The following is a 25,355-nucleotide window of genomic DNA, read 5'->3' on the forward strand; positions in this document are numbered from 1 at the left end:
GAGTGAAGAGTGAAGCTCTTTGAACTCAGGCATTGAATTATGGTACACTCCTGTTAACTGCTAGACTAAATGCCCACCCTGTAGGATTAATTTTTGTCATTGGTAATGTCAGCTCGAAGAAGAAATTAATGATCCTAAACTTACTTGTTCTATTACTAACTATAATTACTTTTTCTGATTTGTGTAGCTCAGAAGTGTCATACTCTGCAAAGCATGAATAATCATTTGGAAGCAGTGCTCAAAGAGAAGAGGTCTCTCAGACAAAGACTGTTGAAACCCATGTGCCAGGAAAACTTACCTCTTGAAGCTGTTTATCACAGGTTAGACTGAAAAGTAGAAAGTAACAGTTGTCAGGTTTTCTGAGGGTAGTCTTTGTTTAGATTAACAGTTAGTTTGAAGCATAGTTCTTGACATGTATTTGTTATTATTGTTGTTAACATAAATGCTATTAAAACAGAAGGAACATCCTTTGTTTTTAAGGAATTATAGCCATGATGAAAAGAAAGGACTTTATTTTGCCATTGTATTTTGGAAATTCCAAGTAAAGAGTTTGGTGAAAGTAATTAGATTCATAATATGTAGAAAGATAGATAGCAGTGCTTTTTTATATGCATAGACTTTTCTGTGAAGTAAATTTGTTGAATTAATGGTACTCATAGTTTGTGTGTGTTTGTGTGTGTATTTCTAGTGGAAGTATTTACCAGGGACAAGTGAAAGCAACTAAGAGATTTAAAAAAAACAAACAAACCTGAATTCTAGTATTCTAGTCTCATCTCTACTGTTTATATGTCTCAAAGAATTGGGCAAGTTATTTAAATTTTTGCCTTAGTTTCGCAATCTATGGAATGGGGATTTTTTTTCTTTTAAGATTTAATTATTTGGAAAGTCATAGTTACAGAAAGAGAGGGAAAAACAGCGAGAAAGATCTTCATCTCCTGGTTTACTTTTCAGATGGCCACAATGGCTGGGCCTGAACCAGGCCAAAGGCAGGAGCCAAGAGCTTCATTGGGGTCTTCCACATGGGTGGCAGGGACCCAAATGCTTGGGCCATCTTCTGCTGCTTTTCCCAGGCCATTAGCAGGGAGCTAGATTGAAAGTGGAGCAGGGGTCAGCACTGTGGTGTAGCGGGTAAAGCCGCTGCCTGCAGTGCTGGCATCTCATATGGACACCAGTTCAAGTCCTGCCTGTTCTACTTCCAGCATCCATATTGGATGCCAGTGTTGCAGGTGGCACCTTTACCTGCTATGTCACAACATCAGCACCTAATTGGGATCATTTTTATTGCTGTCTTCCTCATTGAAGTATTGCAAGTATCAAATTGAAAATATAGCAAACTGTTAATAATAAATAATGAAAAAGAAATATTTAGACATCTGATTATTGACTTTCTCCACCACTACTTTGTTAGCTGACCCTAAGCAAATCAGTATCTTAAGTGCCAAACTTTTTATTTTGTAATAAAATAGTATAATAACCCCATTCTTGTGGCTATATTCAGTATACTACCATTAATGTAAATATACTACATTAAAGACTGAGTAATGATTTGAAAGCATTTTGCAAATGCAGAAGTGTAGCTTTATGTATAGAATATTTCAATGAGATATTTATTTTCTTCACTGAGAATTAATACATTGACAAAGAATGGGGAAATATCTTTTTTTTTTTTTTTTTGACAGGCAGAGTGGACAGTGAGAGAGAGAGACAGAGAGAAAGGTCTTCCTTTTGCTGTTGGTTCACCCTCCAATGGCCGCCGCGGCCGGTGCGCTGATCTGATGGCAGGAGCCAGGTACTTATCCTGGTCTCCCATGTGGGTGCAGGGCCCAAGTACTTGGGTCATCCTCCACTGCACTCCCTGGCCACAGCAGAGAGCTGGCCTGGAAGAGGGGCAACCGGGACTAGAACCCGGTGTGCCGGCGCCACAAGACGGAGGATTAGCCTAGTGAGCCGCAGCGCTGGCTGGAAATATCTTTTTTTAAATGAAGATTTAATTATTTATTTATTTGAAAGGCACAGTGACAGAGAAAGAGATCTTCCATCTGCTGGTTCACTCCCCAGATGGCCCCAGTGGCTGGGGCTGGGCCAGACCGAAGTCAGGAGCCTGGGATTCTTTTTGGTCTACAACCGGTGGGAGGGGCCTAGGTACTTGGACCATCCTCTGTTGCTTTCTCAGGTGCCTTAGCGGGGAATAGGATTTGAAGAGGAGCAGCTGGGACTCAAACCAGCACTCTGATAGGGAATCCTGGCATCCCAAGCAGCACCTCAACCTGCTACACCATAATGCTGGTCTTGAAATACTTTTTCTTAAATGAGAAAATTATTACCATTGTGGCTTGTGTAACATTAGGTGGGCTCAGATATGATTGGTGTTGCCTCTTTCTGTTTCTCAATGTGGGTGATGAATTTTTTTTTTTTTTTAAGATTTATTTATTTGAGAGGCAGAATTACAGATAGAGGGAGATGCAGAGAGAGAGAGGTGTTCTATCCCCTTGTTCACTCCCCAAATGGCCGCAGCATCCAGAGGTGGGCCAGTGCAAACCCCTCAGGAGTTAGGAGCTCCTTCTGAGTCTCCCATGTGGGTTCAGGGACCCAAACACTTGGGCCACTTTCCACTACTTTGCCAGGCCATTAGCTGGGAGCTGGATAGGAAGTAGAGCAGCCAAGACTGGAAATGAGGTCCATATGGGATGCCAGTGCTGCAGGTGGAGGTTTAACCTACTATACCATAGCGCCAGCCCCAACAAGTCTTCTTAAAGTGGATGTGAACAGCATTGTAGCATAGTGGACTAAGCTGCCCTCTTTATGCCAGCATCACATATGAGCACTGGTTGGAGTCCTGGCTACTTCCCTTCCAATGCAGCTCCCTATTAATGCATCTGGGAAAGCAGCAGAAGATGGCCCCAGTGCCTGGATCTCTGCACCCACGTGGGAGACCCAAATGAAGTTCCAGTCTCCTGGCTTTGGCCTGGCCCAGCCCTGGCTGTTGCAGGCATTTTGGGGAGTAAATCAGCAGATAAAAGATCTTTCTCTCTGTAATTCTGCCTTCAAATAAATAAATCATTTTTTTTTAAAGTGAAAGGACTTTTTAAAAAAATCCCTGCTATTTCCATAAATGCAGGAAGGTTATTGGGTTGTTAGGATGATGGAAATTCTTATCTCTGAGGCCTAATTTAAGAAAAAGAAAGAAAACACAAAACAATTAAACTAAAAAATAATTGATTTTTTCCTCCTCTTTCAGATACATGGTACATTTGCTGGAGTTGGCTGTGACTTTCATTGAGAAACTAGAAACTCATCTTGAAACAATTAGAAATATTCCTCATTTAGATGCAAATCTAAAGAAAATGGTGAGTATTAACACAGCTGTCTTTAGTTCTTTTATACTGAAATCTCAAATATGTGATTTCATTATTTAACTTTTTTTTTTTATTTGATTTATTTTCTTGAAAGTCAGAGCTAGAGAGAGAGAGGTATCTGCTGGTTCATTCCCCAGGTGGCCACAATGCCAGTGCTGGGCCAGGCCAAAACCTTCTTCTAGTTCTTTTACGTGGGTGGCAGGGGCCCAAGCACTTGGGCTGTCCTCTGCTGCCTTCTCAGATGCATCAGCAGGGAGCTGGACTAGAAGTGGAGCAGCCGACCATGAACTGGTCCCCATATGGGATGCAGGCATTACAGGTAGTGGCTTTACCTGCTATGCCATAATGCTGGTCCCCTTATTTAACTTTTGATAGCTAATTTTATGAACTAAGATTTTTTTTTTTAAGATTTATTTCTTTATTTGAAAGACAGTTACAGAGAGAGAGAGAGAGAGACAGAAAGAGCAAGATCTTCCATCCACTAGTGCACTCCTCAATGGCCACAACAGCCTCATCTGAGCCGACCTGAAGCCAGGAGCTTCTTCCGGGTCTGCCACGTGGGTGCAGGGATCCAAGGACTTGGGACATCCTCTGCTGCTTTCTCAGTTGCCTTAGAAGGGAGCTGGATCAGAAGTGGGGCAGCTGGGACTCGAACTGGCTCCCATATGCGATGCTAGCTCTACAGGCTGGGGCTTTAACCTGCTGTGCCACAGCACCAGCCTGTGAGCTAAGTATTTTTGAAATTAAGAAATATTTTCTTTTTCACATCATTGTTATATCATTTTACTTTGGAAGTCATATTAATTCTTTTATTTTGACATTAACATTACCTTCATTGTGCAAGAGCTATGCTTGTACAATAAACTGTGAAAGGTGGACATATATGACCAGTCCTGTCTTTAGATTCTCAAAGTTTGGTGATACAGCCTTAGGATACACATTTTTAGGATTATATTTGCCTCATAAGTTCCACATAGAGTTATAAGGAGATCCTATCTGTTGAACACAGAGAAGGGAGGGGTGACTTCCAGTTTAAGGGGACAGAGAGTAGGATGTGAGGTAGAAAGATGTCAATAAAGTTTTATGCAGGAGTTACTAGTGAGCTAAACCTTAAATAATCAGTGAAATTTGTGTATGCATCAAAAAGCTTATTTGCCTACAATCAACACGAAAGTCAAGGAGCACAGGTAGTTTGGAAGACACATGTTACCCCACTTTGGCTAATGTCTAAAGGTGTTGAGGGGGAGGGCCAGCACTGTGGCATATCAGGTAGGCTGCTACGTGCAGTGCTGGCATCCCATTTGGGCACCAGTTCAAGTCCTGGCTGCTCCACTTCCAATCCAGCTCTCTGCTATGGCCTGGGAACGCAGTAGAGGATGGCCCAAGTACTTCCCTGCACCTGCTTGGGAGACCTGGAAGAAGCTCCTGGCTCCTGGCTTTGGATTAGCTCAGCTCCAGCCATTGTAGCCATCTGGGGAGTGAACCAGTGGATGGAAGACCTCTCTGTCTGTCTGTCTGTCTGTCTGTCTGTCTCTCTCTAACTCTACCTCTCAAATAAAAAAACAAAATCTTAAAAAAAAAAAAAAAACAGACTAAAAACCTCTGGACATTACTGTCTGAGTACTTGGGAGTCACTGAATGGTTGGTCTTTTTTATTGTAAGAGCAGAGGAGTAACTTGATGAGGACTGTATCTTAATCATGGGCAAATACGGAGTAGTGTGATGAGCCTTGCTCCGCCGTTGCGGCCAGTTGGGGAATGAACCAATGGATGGAAGACCTCTGTCTCTCTGCCCCTCTTCTCTCTGTGTAACTCTGACTTTCAAATAAATAAATAAAGTCATTCAGATAAAAGATTTGAAGCATAAGAATCCAAAGTATTAGGTAGATTTAATTGTTGAGATTTTGGAACTTGAGATTTTAGAACTTGACTACTATTTGGACAAGGGACATAAACAAAGTAGTGAAGTTTCTAGCCTACTGAGGGTGAGTAGGATCAAGAATGGGTTAAAGAAATTAAGAGTTTTGTTTTTTAAGATTCATTTATTTATTTGAAAGGCAGAATTACAGTGAGAGGGAGAGACAGATCTTCCATCCACCAGTTCTCTCAAATAGCTGCAACGGTCTGAATTGGGCCAAGCCAAAACCAGGAGCCCGAAACTCCATCTATGTCTTCCATGTGGGTGGAAAGGGCCCAAGGATTTGGGCCATCTTTCACTGCTTTCCCAGGCACATTAGCAGGGAGCAGGATTGGAAATGGAACAGCAGGGATTTAGACTGGTGCTTGCACAAAATGCCAGCATTGGCGGCTGTGTCTTAACTCACTGCTTCACAATGCCAGCTCGAAGAATTTGTTTTTTGACAAATCTTGCTTCTGTAGTAAATAATCGATCATTGTTGAACTGCAGTTAGATTGAGTTTGCTATATTGATTGTCCATTTAAATGGAGATTGCCAAAGGCCTTAAATGTGGGACTGGCTTTTAGGTAGTGGGTTAGATTTGGTAACAATGAGAATTATCTATACTGAGGGGATAATTGAAGGCAAAGCAAAGATGAACTAACAGAGAAGGTAGATACTGTAAGAAGTGGGAGAACACAGTTTTAAGGATTTTTTGCATTATGAAGCGGGATAAAGCTCAGGTGTTAGCTTTTGGTATCATAACCATTTGAGATATAATAAATGACAGATGTAATCTCTCCATTTTCCCTTTTTTTCAAATGTTACAGAGCAAGGCTTTAGCAAAGATGGATATTTTGGTGACTGAGACAGAAGAACTGGCAGAGAATATACTCAAATGGAGAGAACAACAAAAGGAAGTTTCTTCTTGTATTCCCAAAATATTAGCTGAAGAAAATCATCTTCATGGGGCTGGTGCTGTGGCCTAGCGGGTAAAGCTGCCACCTGCAGTGCATCCCTTATGGGTGCCAGTTCGAGCCCCAGCTGCTGCTGTTCCAATCTAGCTCTCGGCTATGGCCTGGGAAAGCAGTAGAAGATAGCACAAGTTCTTGGACCCCTGCTCCCACATAGAAGACCCGAAAGAAGCTCCTGGTTCCTGGTTTCAGATCAGCCCAGTTCCAGCCGTTGCAGCCATTTGGGGAGTGAACCAGCAGGTGGAAGACTCTCTCTCTCTGCCTCTCTCTTTGTTAACTATGCCTTTCAAATAAATAAATATTTTTTAAAAAAAGGAACTCATCATCAGAAACATGATATTGTAATGCCTTCTTCACCTTTATTTTCTAAACTTCATATCCAAACTAATGTCAGGTGATCATTAGCTTTATTTTTGCTTAATTAAGTATAGTCATATGAATCCATATTTATAGGCTTTACTGCTGACAAGATGGAAGGGACTTCATCATAAAGTACCAGGATTTCAGGTTCATGAAGACCAAACTGACTTTTCCTTTGTTTTTCATATATTTTCATTCCACTTTTCAGTAAAGCTAGTGAAAATCCAATACTGCTTTGACAATAAGTGAATTAACCATTTTTTCAGGTGTTAGATTATCTGTATCTTTTTAAAAAAATGAATTAGAGGCCGGCACCGTGGCTCAATAGGCTAATCCTCCGCCTGCAGCGCCAGCACCTCGGGTTCTAGTCCCGGTGGCTGCGCCGGATTCTGTCCCGGTTGCTCCTCTTCCAGGCCAGCTCTCTGCTGTGGCCCAGAAGTGCAGTAGAGGATTGCACCAGCATGGGAGACCAGGAGAAGCACCTGGCTCCTGGCTTCGGATCAGTGCGGTGCGGCGGCTGCAGCAGCCATTGGAGGGTGAACCAATGGAAAAGGAAGACCTTTGTCTCTCTTACTGTCCACTCTGCCTGTCAAAAAAAAAAAAAAATTAGAAGTTTTCTTAAATCTGAAAAATGTGTATGGTGGTTATTTCTGTAGCGTTTTCACTAAATGTGCAGAATAAATAGTAATTGGGTCGTCACAATGCATTTTCCGGGAGAATGAAGCATATCCTTTGTGATTCCTGTGTCAGAGGACCCTGCTTTTCCCGTCTTTGCTCTATGCACTTTTTCCATTTGCTCTTTTGTTTCATATGTGAATATGGTGATATGCTTGAGTCCTGCAAATCTTATTAGCAAATTACTGGACCTGGGTGTGTTCCTACGGACCCCATCTCATTTCTGAGTGTGTTTACTGGCAGCCTTTGGAACACGCAAAGAACAAAGGTTTGAAGAAAGTAAAAAAAAAAAAAAGCACATTATGATGAAATAATTTTTAAAATGTTCACGGAATTTACCCATCAGATTTTTGTAAATAATGGTGAGTGGTGGAGACCGGCATTGTAGTAGGTCTTTGAAGCTGTTGCCCCATATTGGCCCTACATGTATCTTCAACTTCCAATCCAGTTCCCTGCTAATGCATCTGGGAGGACAACGGAAGATGGCCCAAGTGCTTGGGCCCCCTGTCACCGTGTGGGAGATCTGGAAGAAGCTCCTAGCTCCTGGCTTCAGCCTGACCCAACCCTGACTGTGGTGGCCATTTGGGGAATGAATCAGCAGATGGAAGATAGCTCTGTCTCTCCCTTTCTCTGTAACTGTACCTTTCAAATAAATAAGTCTTTAAAAGTGTACTGATACAAATGGCTCAGGGATATTCTCATTTGCATCAGTACTAAGCTATCTCTAGTTTATTTCATTTGCCCACTGGAGGTTCTATTTGGCCTTAAAATGTGTTTCGCATCAGGTGCGGGCATTTGGTTTAGCAGTTAAATATGATGCAATACCAGAGTGTCTGGGTTTAATGAGTGCCGCGGGCCTCCAGCTTCCATTACGTTTTTGCTCCTAAAATTTAACCATGACAAATCTCGCGCAGGGCGGTACCCATATCCGCAGCAGGTCTCCAAGGTGAACAGCCTCTGGCATGATCGAACAATGTAGGTAAGGGAAGTCCACAAAAAATTTAATCATGGCATTGACAGCTCTTGTCAGCGCAGCGAATACAAATATTTAGTGAATTATTTTTGTAAGCTTGGGACGTAAGTCAAAACAACGTACATACTTGACTACAGCACGGACGCAATGTTTGAAAGTGTAGCCATCTCACACTGGGGGAGGGGCGGGGCAGCGGCACACGATTAGAATGGAGGTGTGTGGGGTGGACCGAGAGGAGGCGGGGCTAGCTGTCCGTCCTCGTCCACTTGGCTCTGGATTGGTTGAGGCTAAGCAGGCACCGCCCAGTAGGCAGCAACACACAAACACACATAAGAGCCCCGGAGCGTCGCTTGGGGTGAAGCAGGGCGGGACAGGCGTGCTCCCGCCCACCTGGCTCAGGATTGGTTAAAGCTAAGAAGGCACCGCCCCATGAGCAGAGCCTCGCCCCGTGGGGCGGAGGCAACTCTGGAAGCCTGTCGGGGTGGGACGAGAGTGGGTGGGGCGAGCCGTCTTCCCGCCCTCAGCGTTCACCAGAGACCGAGGCTCCCCCTTTCGGGCGGTGGCGTGCGCTCCGGGGGAGGCGGCCAGGAGGAGGCGCGTGGGACGGGCGGGGCCGGCTGTAGCTGGGATTGTGGCTTGGGCCCGGGATGCCGCCTCTGGGTCCACCTGCTGGAGTTGAGTTGTGGCCAAGGAATGGCGAACGTGCGGGTGGCGGTGAGGGTCCGGCCTCTCAGCAAGAGGTGAGTCTGGGTGGGAGAGGGCACTCTGTTCCTCAAGAGATGCTGGCGCCGAAAAGTCAGACACAAAGTGCCCCGGGAGTTTCAGGGGCGGGAACCCGTACAGGCCTGGCGGACCCGGCCTCAGGTCGAGTTCTGGCAGCAAGTGCGCTGCGGGATAGCGGTTTCCCGAGTGCGTGTCGCTGGCGTCCTGCCAGCAGGAGTCTGGATGCGCAGGCTGGGGCGCTTCCCGCCAGACCGTCGAAAAGGACTAGGAGGACGGTGGACAGTGCCCTGGTCCCGGGGAACCGAGGCAGAAGGGTGTGTGCTCTGGGGTGCACAGGAGCTTCTCGGCAAAGATGTGCAGAAAGACTGTCAGGGGGTGAGGGGAGATTGAAGCAGACCAACGTGGTTTCGTCCTGACTTGATGAAAGGCTGATCCAAAGTAGGAGACGTCATTCCAACTCCTTCCCTCATCGTCCTGGGTGCCCACTTCCTCATGGGTGACTCTCATACTGCACCTCTCAGCCCCTGAAGCCTCCCCTGCCCGCCACCCCTCCTCGCCTCTCTTCCTCCAGTTTTCCACTCACACGTTTGGAAAATCAGGGGAAGCTTTGCCGAAGGGTCTGTGTTAAAACTACTTTTTAGTGATTGGAGTTTGCTGAGTTGTGGAGAACCTGTAGAGGGCCCGCTATGTAATAACATCAAGAGCAAAGACTTGGGCTGTTACAGAACACGGATGATTTTTGGTTGGGGGTGGGGATTGATTACAGCGGACAGAGTGTGTTTTGGAACCAGAAGGTAATATTGGAATTAATTGGGAAGTTAAATTTCCAGGGCATAGGATGATTTGACAGTTGGGAAGAAGGGTCAAAAAAGGCACTGTCTCCCATAATAAAAGTTGGTACTTAGTGGGATTTGCTTTGAAGGACTTGTATCTGACAAAATAATGATAACAATGAGATGGAGGACAGAAGACAAGGAGAAAAAAAGGAGACAGGCCAAAGAAGTAAAATGGGGGAGCAGGTGCTGTGGCATAGCAATTAAAGCCACTACCTGCAGCGCATATGGGCTCTGGTTCGAGTCCCGGCTGCTCCTCTTCCAATCCAGCTCTCTGCTATGGCCTGGGAAAGCAACAGGAGAGGCCCAAGTCCTTGAGCCCCTGCACCTGCATGGGAGACCCAGAAGAAGCTCCAGGCTTTGGATTGGCACAGCTCCGGCCATTGCAGCCAACTGGGGAGCTACCTCTCCTTCTCTCTCTGTGTAACTCTGACTTTCAAATAAATAAATCTTTAAAAAATAAGATTTATTTATTTTATTTGAAAGTCAGAGTTACACAGAAAGAGGAGAGGCAGAGAGAGAGAGAGAGAGAGAGAGAGAGAGAGGTGTTCCATCTGCTGGTTCACTCCCCAGATGGCTGCGATGGCTGGAGCTGTGCCGATCCGAAGCCAGGAGCCAGGAGCTTATTCCAGGTCTCCCACGTGGGTGCAGGGGCCCAAGGACCTGGGCCATCTTCTACTGCTTTCCCAGGCCATAGCAGAGAGCTGGATGGGAAGAGGAGCAGCTGGGACTAGAACTGGCACCCATATAGGATGCTGGCACTGTAGGTGGTGGCTTTACCTGCTATGCCACAGCGCCAGCCTCATACATAAATCTTAAATAAAAAAAAAAAAAAAGTAAAATGAAGGAAGAAAGAGGAGTCAGTGCCTGGACTTCAGTGCCTGGACTTCTGTATTTGGATTGGTAAATGGCTTCTGTGTAACTGGATGTGGTGGCTCGAGGCTGGAGGGTTTTCACAGGTGCAGCTGCTGGCCTAGAGGCAGCTTCTGCTAGATCCTTTTTTTTTTTTTTTTTAGTGGAGAGAGAGAGAGAGACAGAAAGTTGGTTCACCCCCTAATGGCTGCTGCGGCTGGCATACCACGCTGATACAAAGTCAGGAGCCAGGTGCTTCCTCCTGGTCTCCCATGCCGGTGCAGGGCCCAAGCACTTGGGCCATCCTCCACTGCTTTCCCCGGCCACAGCAGAGAGCTGGACTGGAAGAGGAGCAACCAGGACAGAATCCGGCGCCCCAACTGGGACTAGAACCCAGGGTGCCGGCGCCGCAGGCGGAGGATTAGCCTAGTGAGCCATGGCGACGGCTAGATCCTCTTTATTGCAAAACCGTTCTCTCAGTTCTCAGGATAACACCATGCCTCACAGTAACTTTGCAGTTCCTTGGGAACATACATCATTAAACAAAGTGACAAGAAAGGAAACAAAGAAACAAAAGTACTTATTTTTACCTCCAGGACTTCCAGTAGTGAGTGATAGGTCAAAACTGCAGATGTCCAGGTGTGAGCAAGTTGTAGCATGCGAAAGATTCAGCCTGGTACGGATCCCACAGAATCCTCCACTGATGGCAGCTCTTCTCCAAGATGGGCTAACCTCCCCGTTTCTTTTTGTTTGTTTGTTTATTTGTTTCTTTTTGTTTTTAATTTGGGAGGTGGAGAAAGAGAAAGCACTCCCATCTGTTGGTCATTCCCTAAATGCCAACAATGGCCAGGGCCCGAGTCAGGCTGAGGTCAAAAGCTGAGAACTCCTGGTCTCCTGTGTGTGTGGCAAGGACCCAACTTCTTGAGCCATCATCACCTGTTGCTTTCCAGGGTGTGCATTAGCAGGAAGCTGGAAATGAGCGTGGAACCAAGACTGAAACCTAGGCATTCCAGAAGGGAAGTGGGCATCCCAACCAACCAGTGGCTTAACCATGATGCTGCCCCTCTCTCTGTGGTTTTTTTTTTTTTTTTTTTTTTTTTTTGACAGGCAGAGTGGGCAGTGAGAGAGAGAGAGAGACAGAGAGAAAGGTCTTCCTTTGCCATTGGTTCACCTTCCAATGGCCGCCGTGGCCAGCGTGCTGCGGCCGGCGCACCGCGCTGATCCGAAGCCAGGAGCCAGGTGCTTCTCCTGGTCTCCCATGGGGTGCAGGGCCCAAGCACTTGGGCTATCCTCCACTGCACTCCCTGGCCACAGCAGAGAGCTGGCCTGGAAGAGGGGCAACCAGGACAGAATCCGGTGCCCCGACCGGGACTAGAACCCGGTGTGCCGGCGCCACAAGGCGGAGGATTAGCCTAGTGAGCCGCGGCGCCAGCCCCTCTCTATGGTTTTCAAGCCTAATTTCTATGGTATGGTTAAGAGCCCAGGCTTTGGCCGGCGCCGCAGCTCACTAGGCTAATCCTTTGCCTGCGGCACCAGCACACTGGGTTCTAGTCCCGGTTGGTGCACCGGATTCTGTCCCGGTTGCCCCTCTTCCAGGCCAGCTCTCTGCTGTGGCCTGGGAGTGCAGTGGAGGATGGCCCAGGTGCTTGGGCCCTGCACCCCATGGGAGACCAGGATAAGCACCTGGCTCTTGCCTTCGGATCAGCGCTGTGCGCCGGCCATTGGAGGTTGAACCAACAGCAAAGGAAGACCTTTCTCTCTGTCTCTCTCTCACTGTCCACTCTGCTGTCAAAAAAAAAAAAAAGAGCCCAGAGCCCAGGCTTTGTGATGAGACTATTCTAGGACTGCCACTGCTAGCCGTGTGGCCTTCAACAATTGTGTGATTCCTTTCAGGTTTAGTCCTCCATCTGTAAAAATGATACATTAGAAAGCTACAGTAGTAGGATAGGTTACAAGAATAGCGTAAGATGAAGGTGAGTGTACTTCTTACAGTGTAGAGTGAGCATGTAGAGTGCTCAGTAAGTGGTGACTCTGTTCCAGAGCCAAATTCATTTTTAAAATTAATTTTGTAAAATTAATTATGTGGAGTGTATGTGAACTGTGTATGTGAAATATATGAAAGGCAGAGTTGGAGAACCACAGAGAAGGGGAGAGATCTTCCATCCACTGGTTCACTCTCCAAATGGCCACAATGGCGGGGCTAGACCAGGTTGAAAATAGGGGCTCAGAGCCTTTTCTGGGTCTCCCACATTTGTGCCGAGGCCCAAGCACTTGGGCCATCTTCCACTGCTTTCCCAGGCGCATTAGCAGGGAGCTGGATTGAAAGTGGAGCAGCCAGGTCTTTAATCTGTGTCCATATGGGATACCAGTGTCAGAGGTGGCGGCTAAACTTTCTGTGCCACAGTGCTGGCCCCCAGAGCCAAATTCCCACGACCCAGCAATGCATGCTTGGTAGAGTGCTGCATGATATGATACTTACAAGTATTTATGGAGACAGACATTATAAAACAGGGAAACATTTTGTCCCACTAATGCTGGTCTTGATTTCTTAAAAATTGGTGTTTCTTATGTGAATTTGGTCTTGTTTCTAGGGAGACCAAGGAAGGGGGAAGAATTATTGTGGAAGTTGATGGCAAAGTGGCAAAAATCAGGAAGTTAAAGGTAAGCCTTAAATTGTTTTTCCATTTCTTGTCCCAGAGGAACTAGTAGAGTTACAGGGGTGTCTGGGTAGATATATGAATATGTTAAAAATAGAGGAATGGTGGAGGGAAGAGCATATAAAGGGAGTTGTGGGAAGATCTTGGGCCAATCATAAAGCAAATAAAATAAACCAACTAAGAAGTACAGGAGATGTGGCTACTTGAGGTCTATCCAATAAGGGTGCTGTTTTGGAAACTGGTGGGTTGCTACACTGGGGTAAACATGAGGGATGTGATTAGGAGCCATGGTCAGCTTGAACCACCTGGGCAATTCGTTTGTCTGTCTACCTCACCTGACAACAATTTAAACTCTTATTTGATACTACCTCATCTCTAGGCATTATGACAGATTTTAGTATGCACCTGCTAATTACTGTCCTGAGGTTCAAATAACACCCTTCAGATCCTGGAAGAGAGTCAGTCACTAGTTTCAGTCTTGTTACCAGTTCTCTTTCATAGATCTGAGGTTTGAGTCAGTCTCACAAGGAACTTGTTCTCCCATTCCTCACTTCCTCCTAGGGCTAATTTCCTCCATCCTTCAGGCCAGCAGAAGATGGAAGATTCTGTCTTTCTGGGCCTCAGGGAATAGATAGGGCCAGGGAAGCTGACCATGTGACTCCTGCTAGAGTCAGCTTGCAGGTGGTACTCAGCATTCCTGCTGAAGCTGACTGGCAAGAGGGATTGTCTGGACCACAGGTCTCGTAGCCATGCCCATGCCCGTGTTATTCCTGTGATGTCCTCTGTTTGCTTTTGTTGTTAACTCTCTAATAAAGAGAATGCAGCTTGCCAAACTTTGAATAGAAGCTCTCAAGACTAAGGACCTTTTATTCTCTGCCATCTCTTATTTATATCTCTGTTGCCTAAGGATTTTAGCCACTTTATTCTTAGAGCTCATATTTTGGTTATAAAGAATAAATCTTGGTCAAGATCCGACTTTAATCTGCCCCTACATACCTCCCTAGGTGCGTACTTCCCTGAGATCAGTTATCCATTAGGAATTTCTTGGTCATTCTGAAAGCCTCATTCTTCTGCATGTAATGATAACCAGTGCCAGAGTCCTCTCTCTATCCAGTAGTAGCACAAGACATTTCTGCGAATTATTCCATTCTCCTGAATACTTAGAGGTCCGTTCACTTCCAAGCTGTGACTCTATTGGCAGTTGTATTGCTCTTGGCTCTTTTTTCTAAAATGGTTTTTAAGTCACTGAGGATGAATACCTCAGAGATGACAGTGAAAGCCTCAGGTTGAAGGAGCCTGTCGGGCCCAGGGCTAAACTTCTGTATATTCCTGGTATCCCCTGCAGGAATACTTAGAGAAGAAATGTTAATAGTAATAAGAAGATGCCAGACAGAGAAAGGCTTTCTCTCCTAAGCTAGCCTATGTCTTAGATAGTTGGTTCAGAGGTGGGCAGATATGATACACATTTAGTTCTCTGGAGCTTTATTTGTACCGAACGAGATAGAAACAAAGGTTACCTTTCTTTCAAATATGTTAGGACCAGTCTGGCTCTCAATTACTGTGTTAGAGAATGATCAGGTGCCACTGTACAGATTCTGATATTATGGTAGAAAAGACACTGGATCTTGTGTTTGATTTTAGGTGAATAGTCGACCAGATGGCTTTGGGGACTCTCAGGAGAAGGTTGTGGCATTTGGCTTTGATTACTGCTACTGGTCAGTCAACCCAGAGGACCCCCAGTATGCGTCTCAGGATGTGGTAATGTCATGTTTTTTCATCACTCTCTTGATTTCTTTTATTGTTGATAGTTAAAATGTTTATTATGAAGATACTTCAAGATTATTATGAGACACTTGCACAGATTGAAAGCACTGTAATTGGCACTTTAAGAAAATTTTGGTATAGCTGACGTATTTTCAAAAGATAGGAACTCCATGAGGCCAGTGCTGTGGTGCAGTAGGTTAATCATCTGCCTGCGGTGCTGACATCCCATATAAGTGCTGGTTCTAGTCCCAGCTGCTCCTCTCCCCATCCAGCTCTCTACTATGGTCTGGAAAAGCAGTAGAAGATGGCCCAAGTCCTTGGGCCCCTGCACCCGCATGGGACACCAGGAAAAAGCTCCTGGCTCCTGGCTTCAGATCAGCGCAGCTCTGGCTGTTGTGTCCATTTGGGGAGTGAACCAGTGGATGGAAGACCTTTCTCTCTGTCTCTCCCTCTCTCTGTCTGTAACTCTGCCTCTAAAATCAATAAATAAAATCTTTAAAAAAAACAAACAAAAGATAGAAACTCCAGTACATCAAAAGACCATTGCCTTTTCAAGCAATTATTTCTGTAGTAGTGTTACTCAAAGGAAGTTATATAAAATGTGATGATTTCATTATGTGTCTCCTCAGTTCTTCATAATTGAATAATTATTGGAAAATTAACAGGGAATCTGGGCCCTGGCTGTTTCTTACTTTGGATATTTTGATCAGAAACATGGTTTTGGTCATCAGTTCCAGAAAGAGCAAAGGAGATAGGAAAGCCTGCTTAGGGCATAGGAGTTGCTGGTGTCCTTTTTAGACATGGCCCTCAGCATGATTCGAGTGCATACAAGTTCAGGTAATGTTGTGTAATGAGCAGCAGAAGGGCCCCAGGGATGCTAGAGGCTAATATTTTCTTTGGCCTTAGGCTTGTCCTTGTGATCCTAGGTAGAGTGAGAAACAGCTAGTCTGTTGGCCTCCAAGGGATATAGGAAGCAGATTCTGTTGATGTGCTGTCTGAGATGGAGAGGACCAATCCAGGCTTTACCAGCTGAAGCTTTGGCCACTACTGCCTGTGTCTTGTAGTTTTACTTAACACTCTCAGGTTTCTAAGGCAGCAGGAGGTATGGCCAGTGGGTCTACAGAATGTCTCTGTTTCTGTGAAGCAGTAGCGTTGTCTTGATTTGGGCATTGTCAAGCACCATGCATTCAGTCCCCATGATGGCCAGCAAGCTTTACCTCATTTACCTTTTTTTTTTTTTTTTTTTTTTTTTTTTTTTTTTTGACAGCAGTGTGGACAGTGAGAGAGAGAGAGAGACAGAGAGAAAGGTCTTCCTTTGCTGTTGGTTCAACCTCCAATGGCTGCCGCAGCCAATGTGCTGCAGCCCGCGCACCGCGCTGATCCAAAGGCAGGAGCCAGGTGCTTCTCCTGGTCTTCCATGGGGTGCAGGGCCCAAGGACCTGGGCCATCCTCCACTGCACTCCCTGGCCACAGCAGAGAGCTGGCCTGGAAGAGGGGCAACCAGGACAGAATCCGGTGCCCCGACCGGGACTAGAACCCGGTGTGCCGGCGCCGCAAGGCAGAGGATTAGCCTATTGAGCCGCAGCGCTGGCCCTCATTTACTTTTATGACCACAGACAATAGCCTTCTTCCCAGCAATCATTAGGATACTTTGTGGCAGTTGTCGCTCCCCCTCTTCGTGGAGGAACGACACAGGACCCTGCGCTGTTCTTTAGTCTGCTCGGCCCTCCCCGGGTTTGCTGCTGGTTCTTCCCGGGTTGGCTACTGTCCCTTCCACCTCTGTGGAAGGGCAGTTCCCCCTGGCCACATTCCCCACTTCCGCAGGGGAGCGGCACACCGCCGGCCGGCTCTCTCAGGGGCTGCACAGGTGTTCCCCTTAGATGTTCCCCTTAGATGTTCCTGGTGCATGCCGTCTCTCTCCTCCTTTATAGTCCTCTTCCACCAATCCCAACTCGGCTGCCCACACGCCGAGTACGCTGCTCTCCTCCAATCAGGAGCAGGTCCTGCTGTTTATTGGCTGAACTGGAGGCAGCTGTGTAGAAGCTGTTTTCTTCTCTCCCAGCGCCATATTGTGGGAGAGCAGGTGCATAGAATAAGTCTTAATTCCAGTAACAGTATAGTCCGAGTTGCTCCCCACAGCAGTGTGTCCCTAAAATGTTAAAAAAAAAAAAAAAAAAAACCTGTATCCCTAAAACTAGAACCTATTTGACCTTTTGTGGTTCATTATCATTATACTTACATATGAAAGAACACACTACAGGGGTGTTACCAGTGGGAAGTAGCATTGGAAATGGAAATATTCGGTTGCAGGGTGGGGAGTCTTGTTGCATATATTCCATTGAATAAAAAGCTGAAGTGTGTTTTTGGGTGAGAGTTGTAGTTTTTGTGAAACTTTTTCTAATTATGCAAAAGGAACATTACCAGGTCTGGGTGACTCAACTTTTAGAACTGGTTTGCTGTTGATATAGACTTCTGAAGATGATTAGATGCTTTTAAATGATGAAAGTGTAATGACCTCATTCCTTGCTTTTTAGGAGAATAAGTAGAAACGACTAGACCACTGGGTGGGATTTGTTTTTTCAGTGGGCCCCTTCTGTTAAAATATGAGCATCCCCCCTTCATGTTCTGATACATTTCCTATAAAATGTATCAGAAAGGGGCAGGGTGGACAGCACCTGGTAGGGACTATCCTTTGGAATAGGAGGATACTGGCAGGCTCAGGCTTGTCTTGTGGTACTTGACTTTTATCCCAGCACTCAAATGTATATAAGTTGTCTTGTTACTAGTATTTGTAACTGTTTCATTGCCATCTCCAAGAACAATCAGGAGCAGAACTGACTCCTAGAGAAGATGAGACTCCTATAGCAGCACACAGTGTGACTGTATTTGTGGCAACAAAGATGGTGGTCCTTGTATTAGAAAGTATGAACATTCTAATAGCTATATCAGACCTTCCTGGCCAAGGCATACCTATGCTATTCTGAACATAAGCATTATTAACTATTTTATGTAACTTAAGATAAATTATTTATTTGAAAGTTTGTTACAGAGAGCAAGTGCATGAGCTTCTATTTGTTATTTCACTCCCCAAATGGCCACAAATGGAAACGATTGTACGGAGCCCAAGCTAGAAGCTGGGAACTCTATCTAGATTTCCCACTTGGGTAACAGTGGCCCAAACACATTAGCAGGGAGCTATATAGGAAGTGGAGTAGCCAGGACTCAAATCAGGCACTCTGATAAGGGATTCAGGTATTCCAAGTGGGGACTTAAGAACTGTGTGAACATTTCCTCCTCCATCAATGAGCCTGGGTGTGAGTTTGGTCTGAGGCTTGCATTTTACATTTATGTGGCTTAATTGAATAAAGAATAACCTAGTGGAAATAAAAAGGTCATAGAAAATAATAATTTATAAACGGGATTCTTCTGTTCCCTGATAGGAAATTTACTACAAAGATCAAATGGGATTGAGACAGGAAGCCTGTCCAGAGAGATAAAACAGTGTCTCCTAAGGTTTATTGTAGCTTGTTTATTAGTTGTCTGAAGGCCTTATTGGTTCCAAGAAAAGTCAGATATGACAGGGAAGGAAGGGAACCATGGTCACAAGTTGGGGTAAGGACAGACGTCCCAGAATGGTTGCTAACTTCAATGCACAGGTTCTGGTCAAAGGGCTTAATTGCTTTAACATAGAAATTCAAACTGGACTTAACCTTGAGTGCTCTGACTCTGGTGCTGTCAGGGGTAGGAAAGATAGACTACCATAAAATATTAGGACTTGGGGTAGGAAAGAATTTAGATGTTACCAGGTCATCTTTTCCGTAGTGCTTATAATCACATTTGAGGGGAGAGGAGGTCAGTCTTACTGAAGTATAATTTATATACAATAAAATTGGCCTTTTTGGTGTATAGTTCTATGAGTTTTTTTTTTTTTTTTTTTTTTTTTTTTTTTTTTTTACAGACAGAGTGGACAGTGAGAGAGAGAGACAGAGAGAAAGGTCTTCCTTTGCCGTTGGTTCACCCTCCAATGGCTGCCGCGGCTGGCACGCTGCGGCCGGCGCACCGCGCTGATCCGATGGCAGGAGCCAGGAGCCAGGTGCTTTTCCTGGTCTCCCATGGGGTGCAGGGCCCAAGCACTTGGGCCATCCTCCACTGCACTCCCTGGCCACAGCAGAGAGCTGGCCTGGAAGAGGGGCAACCGGGACAGAATCCGGTGCCCCGACCGGGACTAGAACCTGGTGTGCCGGCGCCGCTAGGCGGAGGATTAGCCTAGTGAGCCGCGGCGCCGGCCATAGTTCTATGAGTTTTGACAATACAGGTGTGCAACTGACCTCCAATATATGAAATAGGCAGTATATAATGCAATCCATTCTGAAAATTGTTTGATGTCTCTTTATAATCCAGCTGTCTCTCCCACCACCAACATCTGGCCACAAGTGATTTATTTTCAGTTTTGCCTGTTCCATAATGTCATATAAATAGGATTATACAGTAAGTAGCCATATGAATCTGGCTTCTTTCACTTAGCATGATTCATCTCTGCTATTATTTATGTTATATCACATCTTCTAAACTTAATTCAGACTTAGTTAAATCACCTGCTCACGGAATAAGAATCTTGTGGCTTTGGAAGCCTGGATTCTGACTGCAAAGGGTGAAGGGCCAAGTTCCTGGAGGATAATGCCTCTCTCTCCCTGAGTCTCTTCTTGAAATAGAGCACTGATTTCATATATCAAATATCTGAGAAATACCCAGTTATTTTTCAATGAGTTTTGAGTGAGTGGATATTGAGTGAAAATCCAAATATCTGGCTTTAGGGGGACATTTTTCTTGGTGCTGTAACTAGTATCATTCATGATCATTAGACTATTGCTAGATTACTCACCTTTGTTACTACAAATTTGAAATGCAGGGAAAATTTCTATGAATTCATTTTAGGTCAGGGTTTCCTGGTACAAGGCCACACCCACAACTGGGTATTTTCAACAACACAAGAGCCTTTTCCCAGAGCGTTTCAGGAATTTGAGCAACATTATAAGACAACATTCACAGATAAGATGTTGACAATGATATCATCTGTTCAGTGTTGGTGCTGCCTCAGAGCCTGTTAGAATTGGAAGGGAACTTAGTTATCTAGGCCAGGGTTTTTCAAGCTCAACAGTATTGACATTTGACCAGATCATTCTTTGTTGGGGTAATCTATCCTGTGCATTATAAAATGGTTAGCATTCCTGACTTCTACACACTAGGTGCCAGTAGCAGACCTCCAGTTCTGGCAATCAAAAATATCTTCAAAGGCCAACGTTGTAGCACAGCAGATTAAGCCACTGCCTGCAACACCAGCAGCCCATATGGCCACTGGTGCAAGTCCTAGCTGATTCACTTCCAATCCAGCTCCCTGCTAATGGGCCTGAGAAAGCAGTGTAAGATGGCCCAAATTCCCCCCTCCCACCCATGTGGAAGACCCAAATGGAGTTCCAGACTCCTGACTTTGGCCTGGTCCAACCCTAGCCATTGTGGTCATTTGGGAGTGAACCAGTGGATGCAAGATATCTCTCTGTCTTTGTCTTTCCTCTTGCCTTTCAGATAAAAATAAATAAATCGATGTAAAGTGTCCTACCAAATGCTTGGCACCTAGGATTTCAATTAAGTAAGTTTAAAAATGCTGTGATTTGGATCCCTGTTCTGATAACAGTTGTCATAATGCAAGAGAATCAAGGCCTGTAGTTTTTTCTAAGAGTTGAATTAGATTTGGAAGTTTATTCTCTGTGGCCAGTGCTGTGGCACAGCAGGTTAAACTACCACCTGCAATGCTGGCATCATATGTGGGTGCCGATTTGAGTCCTATCTACTCCACTTCTGATCTAGTTCCCTGCTGATGCACCTGGGAAAGCAGTGGAAGATGGCCCAAGTGCTTGGGCCCCTGCTACCCATGTGGGAGACCTGGAAGAAGCTCCTGGCTTCAGCCTGGCCTAGCCTCAGCTGTTGAGGGCATTTAGGGGAGTGAACCAGTGATGAAAGATCCCTCTGTTTCTCTTTCTGTCTGTAACTCTGTGTTTCAGATAAGTAAATGTTTTAAAAAAAATAGAAAAAGAAAATCTCTGAATCTGGTTATGATCCCTTCTGGGCCCAGTGCACTCTGCTTGGAAAACCAAACCAACTTCCTTTTTTTTTGGTGGGGAACATCTGTTGGAGCAGCTTAAGTGTGTCGTGTTTGGGTGATGGTGTGTTTGTAAAACTTTCCATTAGGAGCATTAGCTCAGCTTTACCCACCAAGGACTGTAAGTGTTCAAAACAAATGCAGACTGAATCAACAAAAAGAATGTCCAAGAACAAAGAGCAGCCCAGCCCTTTGTGGAAAGCAGTTGTTCCTATTCTTCTGGGAATCTATCTTAAAATAGTTTATTTGGCTCAAACGAAATATCCAAAACACTTGCAGGTTTTCCAGATAAAGAATTGTGTGAGTGAATAGCAAGATTTTTTTCCTCCATAATCACTGAATCAAAAACTGAGATAATAGTATGATTGTGCTTTTTTGTTGCACTATTTGTTTGGTCCACAATACACTAAATACAACAGGGAGAGTACATCATTGCCCACCCTCAAAGAGCACTGATTGAGAGAGAGAAGAAGAGTTACAAATTCTTTGGCAAATATTTCCTGTAGTTCTAGGCTTCAGTATGAGGATGTCAGAGACTTGGAGAGGCTTTAGAGGAAAAACACACGTTCCCCAAAGTGTTTAAAAGGCTGGACTGCAGGAACCAAGAGGAAAGCCACTGTTAGCGTAGTAACCCTCATGTGTTTTTACACATGATCACTTAATGAAGGGCTGTTTGTCCAGAAATAGAAAACAGAAGTGATAATGTTCTGTAAGTTCAGAACACAGTGGAGTATGACAACCAGCTGGTCTTCATCTCCATAGAGGACTTCCATTCCATGGTAGAGAGTTTTAATAATTAGGACATAAGAGTAACTTGTGCAGAAGTTTTGAATCCTGACATGTGATTTGACTTCAGAGTTACAGAGTGTTACTATTAAAAGAAATGCTGTAGAGATTATTTATTATTCTTACTTTAAAACTGAGGGCCTAGAGAAAGAATCACAGAAAAAATTATTTTTTTCTTTTTTGACAGTTCAGTTGTTTTTTGATGTTTCAGGGACATGCATATTGCTTATTCTCATGGTAGGAGCCGTGAACAGCAACACAGAAGTTCAACATGGCAGTTAAGGTGTGGCTTGCAGAATTTCAAGCCAAGATCTTGTTTATTTTACTTTTAAAAGTTTAATTTATTTGAGAGGCAGAGAAATGACAGAGAAAGATCCTCCATCCATTGGTTCAGTCCTTAATTGGATCCAACAGGTCAAAGTGAGGAGCCTGGAACTCAATCCATGTTTCTCACCCGAGTGGCAGAGACTCAAGTATTTAAGCTGTTAAGCTGCTGCCTTCCAGGGGTACATTAGCGGAAAGTGGGAATCAGAAGTAGAGCCAGGATTTGAACTGCAACACTACAATATGGGATGTGGGCATCCTAAGCGATATTCTAACCATTATGTGAAGCACCTGCCTCTTATTATTTGAACTAGACCAATCCCCAGCTTTGTACTCAATAGAGAAGAAGAAATTCCACAACTGCCATCTAGAAGTATGGGGGTGCACTGAATGTCTGTTGTTATGGGCTGATTAGATACTGGTGCCACAGAAGCAGCGTTTCTAACTGGGGACCCCGAGCCATGACAATGACTTACTTGCTGACTCAGCAACTAAGTAAGGGGAGGTGGGGAGACTATGATCCTCCCTTCTCCTTACCTCCTGAATGTGGAGATAGGAATGAAGGCTTTGGGGAAAGAGTGCAGAAGGTGGAAGAGTTACTGAAACTGAAGGATGTCCTTGGAAGTGCAAAACAAGAGGGAAACATGAAGAAGAAACTAAGGTGAGGAGGAATTTGAGAGCTCACAAAACGGGCTAGTACCGTTAGGATCATACCACTTTTTGCAGTAGATGTTATCTATGTTATCTGCACTTTAGGGATGAAACAGGCCTTGCTTAAGGCCTCCCAACCTAGTGATGGAACCAGCAATCAAAACGCTTGACTGTGAACTCATGAGTCCAAGCTCTTCAACCCTATGCCTCACACAGCTTTATTTCTGCTTTTCTAGCACTACACATCTTAAATGATTAAAGGCTAATGTGTAAATTATTCAATGAATGGTTTGGTAGGTGACAGACAGTATAGGATTCTGAATATTGCTGCCTGTTTGGGGGAGGCGCTGGTTTGCCTGAGTGAGAGAACTGCAAGTTTCTCTGCACCCACTGTCTCTGATGCATGTGTCTGCCAGGGGAGCTGGGGTGTGCGTGGGTGTCAAAGCATTTCTCATGCATATTTGCAGAGCTGTGTACATTCCATCGTTACTACTGTTTCTTTCAAACCAACATGGAAGACAGAAGTAGAAGGGGCAGAAACTTATAAGAAAAAGCCTTTTTGTGCAAGAATTGGATGGGGCACTGCAGGCTGAGTGGGGGCAGGGAGACTACCATGAGTATTTCATTTCAGTAGGCTTCCTCTGCCAGCGGCACAGCTGCTCAACTCCATAAGCATAACCATGGGCTGGATTTTAAAGGAATAAGGTCATTCTTTTGGCTTCATCTGACTCTTTCTCCTCTTTAGAAACTTGACTGTGAATCTTTAAAGAATAGCTTTCAGACTCATAAAAAGATCTGAAGGAGGGAAATCTTTAACACTTGATGTTTGCTGTACAGTTGCCTGTACAGAAATAAACAACAAACTAGAGAAATTTAAAAATGCAAAAGGTTGTTTGGGTTTTCCCTCTGCGAGATCAGGGTGACAGGAATCCTAGTAGTAGCTGGAGCCCTTGAGATCCAGGTTGGTGAGAGCAGTTGTCTGTAGGGGCTGCACCCCCAGTGATTAATGGGCACTTGCCCATCCAGCAAAGAAATATACAGAGTTCCTAAGGCAGTTGTTCTAGACATTACCCACATGTTCTCTTGTTTACACCTCTAATGTGGAAAAACCGCTTATTATACTCCTTCTACCCCTTACACTTGGTTTATCCTGGAGTTTAAGGGGGTTCTCAGTTAAACACTTGAAGAGAGTGTGGTGGCAATGATTACTTAGAGAGTTCTTATAAAAACTGACTTGTAAAATCAACTAAACAAGAGGACATAATGTGAAAGCGGATCTGTATGTCCAACAGAGAAGACAAGCTTCTCCTGGGACGCTGCCGTGTGTTTCACCCAGTGCTAAGTTTTCCTCCCACAGAACTGCACAGTCTACGCCTAGGTACTCTCAGCACATTTTCCATAGCCAATGAAGCTGACCAATAAGAGGCATCTTTTACATGCACTGCTCAGGGAAGGAGTCAAAGTATGGAGAAATAAATAGAACTAGCTTCTCTCTAGCTCTGTGGTTAGCAGAAAACGGACAACAGCATTAACCAGTGTCAGGTAATTAACTAGTTTATAAATATTTTGTTATAAAGACAATAGAAGCTAATTGTGAAACAAACAATACAGGACATAAAAAGCCTTCTGCTACACCTCCCCACCTGCCACATTCTTTAAAGGTAACCACTGTCTGCATTTTCCCTGGTATCATCCTAGGTATCATTTTTTTTCCCCACTTCATATATTTATTTATTTGTAAGGCAGAGTGACAGAGGAAGAGCCAGAGATCTCCCATCTGCTGTTTTACTCCCTAGATAGACACAACAGCCAGGGCTGGATCAGTCTCTCACATTGGTGGCAGGGCCTTAGTACTTGGGTCATCATCTGCTGCTTTCCCAAGAGCATTAGCAGGGAGTTGGATTGGAACCTGAGCAACCAGGACTCAAACTAGCATTCTGATACAGAATGCCAACGTTGCAAGTGGCAGCTTAACCTTCTGTGCTGCAATGCTAGGCCCCAATTTTTCCCCTATTTTTAAGAGGGAATAAATAAAGAAATTGACATAAATAATATATATACCATAATAAAGAAATTGACCTGCCTGTCATACATCTTGCAGATATTTTCCCTGCTGATACTTTACTATTTTGCTTTTGATTTGCATATGTGCAGTTTTAAAAATGTTGTCAAATTTAGCAGCTCTTCTCTATGGATTCCTGGTGTGTTAAACTTAGAAAGGTTTTCTCTGGGGCTGGTGCTGTGGCGCAGTGGGTTAAAGCTCTGGTCTGAAGTGCCAGCATCCCATATGGGCGCCGGTTCTGGTCCCGGCTGCTCCTCTTCTGATCCAGCCCTCTGCTATGGCCTAGGAAAGCAGTAGAGAATGGCCTAGGTC

General features: G+C 44.8%; 2 protein-coding genes and 1 non-coding gene across 22 annotated transcripts in view; 2 read left to right on the plus strand and 1 right to left on the minus strand.

The window, feature by feature from the left end:
* HAUS2 (HAUS augmin like complex subunit 2) overlaps positions 1–7,943 on the plus strand; it is a 22,085-nt gene extending 14,142 nt beyond the window's left edge. For 4 of the 6 annotated variants that reach the window (XM_089310155.1, XM_089310153.1, XM_089310152.1 and 1 more), the window contains 3 exons: positions 188–320; positions 3,239–3,347; positions 6,083–6,540. In XM_089310155.1, the coding sequence (XP_089166281.1) occupies positions 214–320; positions 3,239–3,347; positions 6,083–6,241 (375 nt within the window). In that variant the 5' untranslated portion in view covers positions 188–213 and the 3' untranslated portion in view covers positions 6,242–6,540. The other 2 variants (XM_002717766.6, XM_051822049.2) reach the window with 2 other exon arrangements.
* An 814-nt stretch (positions 7,944–8,757) lies between these two features.
* The window catches only part of STARD9 (StAR related lipid transfer domain containing 9), a 135,884-nt gene continuing 119,286 nt past the window's right edge, over positions 8,758–25,355 (plus strand). For 8 of the 15 annotated variants that reach the window (XM_051822025.3, XM_089310158.1, XM_089310159.1 and 5 more), the window contains exons 1-3: positions 8,759–8,974; positions 13,234–13,303; positions 14,941–15,057. In XM_051822025.3, the coding sequence (XP_051677985.2) occupies positions 8,928–8,974; positions 13,234–13,303; positions 14,941–15,057 (234 nt within the window). In that variant the 5' untranslated portion in view covers positions 8,759–8,927. Of the gene's footprint in view, positions 8,975–13,233; positions 13,304–14,940; positions 15,058–25,355 lie in introns of all 15 variants that reach the window. The other 7 variants (XM_089310161.1, XM_089310162.1, XM_051822022.3 and 4 more) reach the window with 6 other exon arrangements.
* Positions 19,895–20,073, minus strand: LOC127484044 (small Cajal body-specific RNA 16). Its single transcript, XR_007910825.2, has one exon.

Source organism: Oryctolagus cuniculus, chromosome 12 (assembly GCF_051225735.1).
Source record: "Oryctolagus cuniculus isolate XC-2025 breed Fujian yellow rabbit chromosome 12, ASM5122573v1, whole genome shotgun sequence".
NCBI classification, from domain to species: Eukaryota; Metazoa; Chordata; class Mammalia; order Lagomorpha; family Leporidae; genus Oryctolagus; species Oryctolagus cuniculus.